General features: G+C 31.3%; 1 protein-coding gene across 3 annotated transcripts; it reads right to left on the bottom strand.

Annotated features, from left to right (window-relative positions):
* Positions 1-236: 236 nt before the first annotated feature.
* Positions 237-7,916, bottom strand: Hyccin (PI4KA lipid kinase complex subunit hyccin). Of its 3 annotated transcripts, XM_083043861.1 has the most exons (9): positions 7,366-7,913; positions 6,851-6,985; positions 6,334-6,459; positions 5,673-5,890; positions 5,432-5,578; positions 5,133-5,263; positions 4,908-5,024; positions 3,491-3,995; positions 2,960-3,302 (listed from the first exon to the last, which is right to left on the bottom strand). In XM_083043861.1, coding segments are annotated over exons 1-9 (1,530 nt in total). In that variant the 5' UTR covers positions 7,516-7,913; the 3' UTR covers positions 2,960-3,301. The 3 variants fall into 3 exon arrangements, with proteins under 3 accessions (XP_082899986.1, XP_082899985.1, XP_082899987.1); XM_083043860.1 differs by lacking the exons at positions 2,960-3,302; positions 3,491-3,995 and adding an exon at positions 237-2,557 and having other exon boundaries at positions 7,366-7,886; XM_083043859.1 differs by having other exon boundaries at positions 2,959-3,995; positions 7,366-7,916.
* Positions 7,917-7,978: the final 62 nt, after the last annotated feature.

Here is a 7,978-nt window from a genome sequence, read left to right as displayed (position 1 = left end):
TAAGAAATTGTTGTAAAAGAATATCTCATATAAATAAAATAATGGTGTGTATTTATCATTACTTTTCCCGATAACTTCAATGTATTTTTATAATCTATGTTACACTTTAATTAATATAATATAGGCCATAAGATAATTAAATTAATCAGATCTTTAAACGTTGCATCGATACCAATGTGCCCTACTCTCATGATATATTGTTTCATGGTTTGGAATACTTATTTTAACAAATGCAGTTCACGATATATGATTCTTTATATTTGAGTTAAACTTTTTCTTCTCTCTTTTCTATACAATATTTTTTTAATTATATTTACACATTAATATAGATTAATACAACTTTGTGTCCACTTAGAATGAACAGAAAGAATTGGAAATTGAACATTGTATTCTTTGACGGACATGGAATCGACTTTTTCAAAATTTTAAGAGAAAATTTAATTATTGAACACATAATGTGTGGCACAATATGCCATATCTTTTTTCTATTCAATTTTATATATTATATATATCTGTACATCTATACATCTGTACATTACAAAGAGATAACGGTATGCAAAGTGGAAATTTAAAAACGATACGCGTCTAGAGACGATCTCTATTTCTCGCAACTCTTTATAATTTTTATATCGCTGAATGTATTAAACTGAAAAGTTTAGAAAATTGATTTATATGAATATGATATCAGCTTGATCGAGTACTTTCTAGAGTTTTAAATATAAATAGCGCGACATATAAAATAAAAGACATAAAACAAACTCGAATTCCAAATTCATTGAAGAACACGTCTGCTATTCTATTTCCAATTTTTTATGCACAAATGGCATTTTCTCAACTAGTTGATCGTTTTCAATGTGAGTCAAGTTTCACGTGAGAATAAAGTCTCTCTTATATTCAAATTTCGCGTAACTATTTCCAACAATTATATATATAATATATAAGATGTTCCAAAACCATCGAATTTTGAATAATAGATTTTGTGGCTAAAATGTCGAGGCATTAATAATTTCCGAAAGTTAAGTTATTGAAAAAGGGGTTTGCTAAGCTAAATTTTGTAGAGTTAAAAAGTTAACAAAAGTTAAATGTAATTTACTACATTCTTTAATTAATTTCGCATAGTTTTGGAGCATCTTATATATACATATATGTATGTGCATGTATACATTTGTATATATAAATGTTTACAACTGCAAAAACAGGTCATTCATCGCGAGTTCTTAATATCGTCGGAACAATTATAACGAAAGTAATAGCAAATTTATGTTATTCAACCCAGATATGCCTGATATTCTATATATATATATAAATACATATTCATCCCGCTTACTAATTAAGCGATATTGCGACATTTTATTTTTATAGACATTCTTCCTCTCTTCCCTTCATCACAAATTTATTATCTACATATCTGGGATGATAAAGAAAGTTTCATCACAAGTGCATCAAGGCACATCTGGGTTAAATATAAATATAAATATATATTGATATTACATTGCATTATGATAATACTCGCGTTTTCTGGGTTATAATGATCTATGATTTCTAGAAGTGAAATTCGATAACTGTATCGAGGATATGGAGATTATAATACCACATATTCTGATATATATTTATAAAATATATCGAATAAATTATAGATTTAATTACAAAAATTAGTCAATATGTACTAATATACACAAAACACTAAACAATCATGTATACCTTTAGTTCATATTGTTCCCTCTCCCATTTTTTAGATTTATCATGGAGATCAATAGAGTAATGGACTGACTAAGATTGCTACATGTTAAGAAAACTATGATTCTTATTCGAAGTATTGCAATGCAGTGGTAATGTACACATATTATTATTATTATTATTATTGGGAAAATAGTATGTGATCTTAAATAATTCTAGGAAAAGGCAACATGTACACGTTATACATTTTATTCAGATTTGCTAGTTGGAAGAGAACGACTTATTTGCTTAATATGTTTTCTCAGCCCATTACTATTTTATATATAACATTTTATATCTCTTTATTATCATTAAACAGAGCTGACTTGGATAGAAGAAGCCATAGACTCTGTTTCGTTATGCGCTCTTAAATTAATAGAATTTTCCATACTACCTTCGATAACATCACTACCTAACGCCAGTCTCTCGTTTTCGATCAACGCAACATTTGAATCTATTATGATCGTATTGTTTTCTACACTATTATTTTTCTTTCGGATCGCACATCCATTAATACTTCCGTCGACTTCCGCTTGTTGTTCACTATTCAACATTGATAAACTTCCTTTAATGTTCTCCTTCGATGTTGTTTGGGAACCAAGCTTCTTCTCCTTCTCGAATAATACAACGTGAGTGTTTTTCATTATTTTTCCCTCCTTCTCTTTAGGTTTCTTGCCGAGTACAGGGAAATTCGTAATCTTTGAAGCAGTCTTTTGATCCTTTGATTGTCTCATGGAACCAATACGATTCGGCTCTGTTGATTCTTGTTCTTCCGAGATCGATACCAGGTTACTTTTACCCTCTCCAGTTTCATCTTTTATAACTTGTATTGGTATGTCATCTGAGGGCAAAAGAAAATTTTTATACAATATTGTTTTCTGTATCATAAGTAAATAAAGTTTTACCGTCAAATTGGAGTTGACAATAATAGAAGCGATATCGAAAATTAACAAGCGTCTCTTAGATAGACAAAACATATGTATATATACATTCTACATAATGATTCATTAATTGCATATATTGAATATCTTATGATATAAATATGATTTATTTCTGTGTCTGTGTTTGAAAGAGAGAGAGAATATAATAAAATTGTATATTTAACATATAAATTACATTGTGCGATAAAATAACATGTATTTGTTTTCACGAAAATTGTATTGCAACATGTAAAAAATATGTATAAACTAATATATATATATATTTTTTAATTAATTATATATTTATAATACATAGATATATCATAAACGCGAGTGGGAAAGAACATTTAGTAGTATTAAGTATTAAAAATATAAAATTTACACAAATTTAACATAGAGGAAAATATACAGTAGAAATATACAGCAGAAAACAAAAAAGAAAGCATACTGCGCAAGTAATATTTAAAGGAGACAGATAAGAGATACAGTTAATATTACAGAGAAAAAGAATACATCAAGTACATTTTTTAGTCAAGCAATATACTTGAATTTCTCGGTGCGGGAAGATAAATGTGCCGTGTCGACATGCATATTTCCAGTCATGCGCTGGTTTCTGTTTAGATTTTGTTTTATGCGTATGTCTCATTATAGCTGGGAGTGATACTTCTGAAAGGAATACATCCACGATCACATGGATTATTACAAGTCAAGATTTTTTTTTTTTTTGCGTGTGCTGCTAGTGTGTGTGTGTATACCGAATAAAAAATACATAATGAATCGTAAGTCTGACGAAGAATATCATAGCGTGATGAGATTTACGCCATCCTACAGTGTTGTAACTGAAGTAATAATACCATATGTTTGATGACAATGCGGCAGTGGCGCAAAATTTGATCGGTCTACTGTTGTTCCCTTCTGTATATACATTTTCCACCGATTCACGAATAATCTCGCCCAGTGCCTGCTCCTCTAACACGCTATACAGATGCGCGTTAGCGGCCGCTAATCTGTCGTCGGAGAAAGTGGAATCGCACTTTACGTTACTATCTTTTCTATTTTTCTGACCGGCGTCGTCGGGAGTCGTTTTCTTTGACTGTTGATCTTTGCTCTTTTTAGGAGAGGACTTTATCGGCGAGCTTTGGCTGCTGCTGCATACACTCCCACGTCTAGAACCTTCCAACGAGGAAGAAGATTGCGCCTTATCCTTTATGCCCGTATCCTTCTTATCAACCGTATTTGGAAGTGTGTGCTTCCAATGCCATGGACGACGTTTGTGGCTGCCGGATACTGCCGGTTGCTGTTGCTTCTCGGCTTGACAATTGCTCAATTCGACCGCAAATAACTTCTCATCCAGATCGTCTAATGACATAGACGCGCAATCCACATTTTTTGGATTCTCTCTTTCTAACTTATCGTATATATTTTTAAAACTTTATCATTCGAGCTTCTAGTCAATTTTTATCTTATGATTTGTATATGTATTTCATGATTTGCGAGTTATCAACAAATCACAGAATACAGATAAGAGTGGGGAATGTAAATAGTACATTGTGGTTTACCCAAAAATGTGTGTATAGTTATTGTATCAATATCTACTTGTTTGGGCAACTAATTCATTCTTGGGACAAAAAAAAGATGTTTTAATTCAGCAATCATTTCATAAAACTTAGAGGAATTTCACATGCAAAAACTGGGACCTAAGAATACTCGACACATTCATGTCCATGCATATCTGCTTCCGTGTATTATTTATGTCTGTTGTGTAAGGTAGCTAATATTCGGACACACAATATTAAAATTTTATCTATGCATGTTAGCTATTTTAATGAAAAACACTATAGCTACGATGTTAATGCCCTGTTAGTATTTTAATACCTTTCACCTATTCAGCAAAAAATACTCGCCCATGTACAAACTTGTGTAAAACACAATAATCACGTTCGCTTATGAAAGTTAACTTTGAGTGTGATTTCAAGAAAATTATATGGGACGTAGAATGAATTTTTTTAAACGTGAAACTTTTTTTTTAAAGCACCAAGTGAAAAAAATCAACATGAAAATTAACATAATTATAATATCCTGTGTAAGAAAAATTTAGATATAATTCACTTTTAAATATATATGTATATAAATTATGTATTTTCTCATAAATTATTACATTTTTTTATTCTTCATTATTATTGCTGTTGCCAAATTTTTGCCTTTTTCTCACATGTCGTCGTAAAAAAATGAATACTTTATAATAGATATAGACGCAATATAGGAACATACCTGGTAATTTCTTAGTACGGAAGGAAGCATTTGTGATCATAGACTTTGAAACAGTTGGTGTAGTAGTTGCCGGGGACAAAGCAACGCTAATTCCAATTGGTCCATCGCTCGGTTGACCTGAATAAGACATAACAAAAGAGATTATGAAATATTTATATCTTTAGAAGATAAATTTTGTATTTGAATTAACATCAAATTTAAGCTTAATTGTATGGAAATAATTACCTGATGCTCCAGAACTGGCAGAATTTCGTACAGCATTTGTAACCAACATTACATTTGGATATGCTTCATAGCACGCTCTATTGTGAATATCTTCTACAGCTTGATTTCCTATATACCAGCATTCGTTATACCTACAAATCAAAATATTTACTGAATAAATGTAATTCTATACATAAAGATGCAATGCTAGCACAAATTAGTCCAAACACTGTGCTAAGTTTATATTTGTTAATTGAGATATGAAAGAAATGTGTGAAAATTTTTGTTAAATTTGCAATAATGCAAAACGCATTACATACATGGCAAAATATACAGCATGCAAGAATTCCAAGAGAAATTGGCTGGATACTGGTATACGTGGTAAAAGCCTTGGAACAAAGCTAGACTCACTGCCGTATGAAGAGCGTTGATGATGTCCCGGTTTCATGAACCCTTGAGTAACAAGTCTGCGCCAGAAATAAAATTAAAAATGGCGAAAAATGAAAAGGCGAAAATATAACAAGTTAATGTTAAACATTTTTTACTAAAAATTCAACTTACTTTGTTGCAACCTTGCACAATTGTTCTAAAGCAAATTTATTTATATAACCAAGTTGTTGATTATAGATAAATAGCAGAGCTGTCATGACTTTTAATCTGTTTTGTGCATTCAATGTTTCCACTTGTTGCAATGGGCCCCAGCTCACAAGTTTTGAATTACACTCTTCGAAACGACGCACTGCACTTTCTGTTAGCGAGGCTGGTGCTAAACTTGCAGGCTGTTTCACACACAAAACACATAATATACTATAAATAATTATCTAAAAAAATCTAGTAATTTGCAATAGAATGCAATCTTAAATTAAGTTTCTTAGTACACAGAGATTTCTTTAATAACATTATTCATTTAATAAATATTTTTTACATTAAATATGGTTTAATTCTTAAATCAAAAATTTTATATTTCTACCAATATATTAAATTTACTTTCTACATACTTCTGATATTGATTTACAATTTTTAAAACTAATTTACTGAAAAAGAGAAAGAAGGAGAAAGTTCAAGCAATTTACAAAATTAAAAAATTAAAGAATCGACCTGTGTTCAAACTCTTGTTAAGAAAAAAATTGAATTTATATTTGTTAATAAGTATATATTTCCATTATTAATTTCTCAATCACTTTTATAAATTTAATATAAATATAAATATATGTCAACATACCTCATGGTATATAGATAACATAGCAAGCGATGGTAATCTAAATGAGATTGCTTTTTGTTGTCCTGATTTATCAACCACTTCTAAATTATATAATCCAATTAATAGAGTCTCAAGGGAACGACAGCTCTGAAAATTACATGTTATTTACAAATGTATTATATGTTTGAATCGAGAATATATATAAGTGTAGAATTTAGAAAATATTCTCAATAAAAGAATTTTTTTCACAAGAATTATAATAGAGTTAAAATCAATATATTTTAGAGTCAAAAAACAAACTATGCAATTTTATTTATCATGCTACAATATAGGATAGTTAAGTATAACACAAGATAACAGAATTAATTTTGTTGTCATGTAAGTTACACATATCCTCCATTATATAACTCTATACTTATATACCAATTATATGCAATGATGATATAAAACACAATAGACAAATGATACGGTTGATATTAAATTGTTATCTCATGGTGTTATATATTTCTAATTTTAATAATATATAGTATAATTTTACCTTAATATCACCATGTGCAGCGGAATTTAGATAAATATATATCAGTGTCGGTAGAAATTGCAGAGTGAATCTTTGCAATTCTATTTCTCGAGATCGATAGAAATTATATAATTGATTACATACTGCGTCCATCAACTGTAACAATGATTCATTATTAGAGAAATATAATTAATCAGTTTTTAAAAGTAAATATTTTACAATAATAATAATAATATATTCTTTTAACAAGTAACTTGTATAAAATTGCTAAATATTTTAATAAGTTATAAATATTACAAATCAAGTCTCTTTATGAATATTATTTATATACACATTTCTCTCTTTTCCTCATGCTATATATACCCATGACAGTTTTTCATATGTAAATATGACAAACATATCTCTATTGACGTAACGATAAGAAAAACTGCACTCGATATAAAAAATGCGAGCACATATAACATCGGTCTGGTAATTTTGCCATAAACATGAGATATATAAAATTCCATGAAACAAATAAAAATTTGCATATATACCTCGGTGTATTTAGTGCGCTCTTCCAATAGTACATAGAGCGCTCGCACGATCTCGTTATCCTGCGAAAGCGTGTTGGCGAAGGTGTGCAGCTCGGACGGCGAGACGTCCTTGCAATCCGCCAGCCACTCGTTTATCAAACTCTCCGTCATCCTTCCTCCGAACGCGTCCTCGCGCCTTCGTCAATAAATCAGGATCTTACTGACGTCCCGGAAGCGCGGCTTCGATTTCCCCGATACGTTCGCCGTCACCGTGGCCGAGATCATCACACAGATTTATCGCGGGATCGCGTCGCCACGCGCGCGGATACATCAAGGGACGAGTTGACGGATGATGTATCGGCCGACGACGAGCAGCTCCGATTACATGTCACGTTACGTTCTTCTTGCAACGGCGTCAGTCTCTCTCCTGACTCTCCTCCTCGCTGAACAGATTGAAGACACGACCGCGAGAAAAACAGGTTATCACTAGTTATTGCCGCTGACCGCGCATCGACCAATGACGTTACGTGTCAGTCATCGCGTCGCGCAAGCTCCGGACACATACATACGCGCACACTTACGCATGTATACATACTCTTGTTTTCCACTTGCATTTTTCTATGTACATAATTAA

This window comes from Prenolepis imparis, unplaced genomic scaffold (assembly GCF_030444845.1).
Source record: "Prenolepis imparis isolate NDT839.2.m4 unplaced genomic scaffold, iyPreImpa1.0 SCAF_8, whole genome shotgun sequence".
Taxonomy (NCBI): domain Eukaryota; kingdom Metazoa; phylum Arthropoda; class Insecta; order Hymenoptera; family Formicidae; genus Prenolepis; species Prenolepis imparis.
The sequence above is the reverse complement of the archived record's forward strand: the minus strand, read 5'-3'. Positions and strand labels throughout refer to the sequence as shown.

What these genes read in the sequence shown, in the direction of transcription:
- Hyccin (XM_083043859.1), bottom strand. Translation starts at nt 7,515, where the DNA reads ATGACGGAGAGTTTGATAAACGAGTGGCTGGCGGATTGCAAGGACGTC. An exon ending in AGCGCACTAAATACACCGAG is followed by an intron (nt 6,986 to 7,365) that starts GTATATATGCAA and finishes TCATTGTTACAG; the next exon opens with TTGATGGACGCAGTATGTAA. An exon ending in TTGTGCAAGGTTGCAACAAA is followed by an intron (nt 5,579 to 5,672) that starts GTAAGTTGAATT and finishes TTTCTGGCGCAG; the next exon opens with ACTTGTTACTCAAGGGTTCA.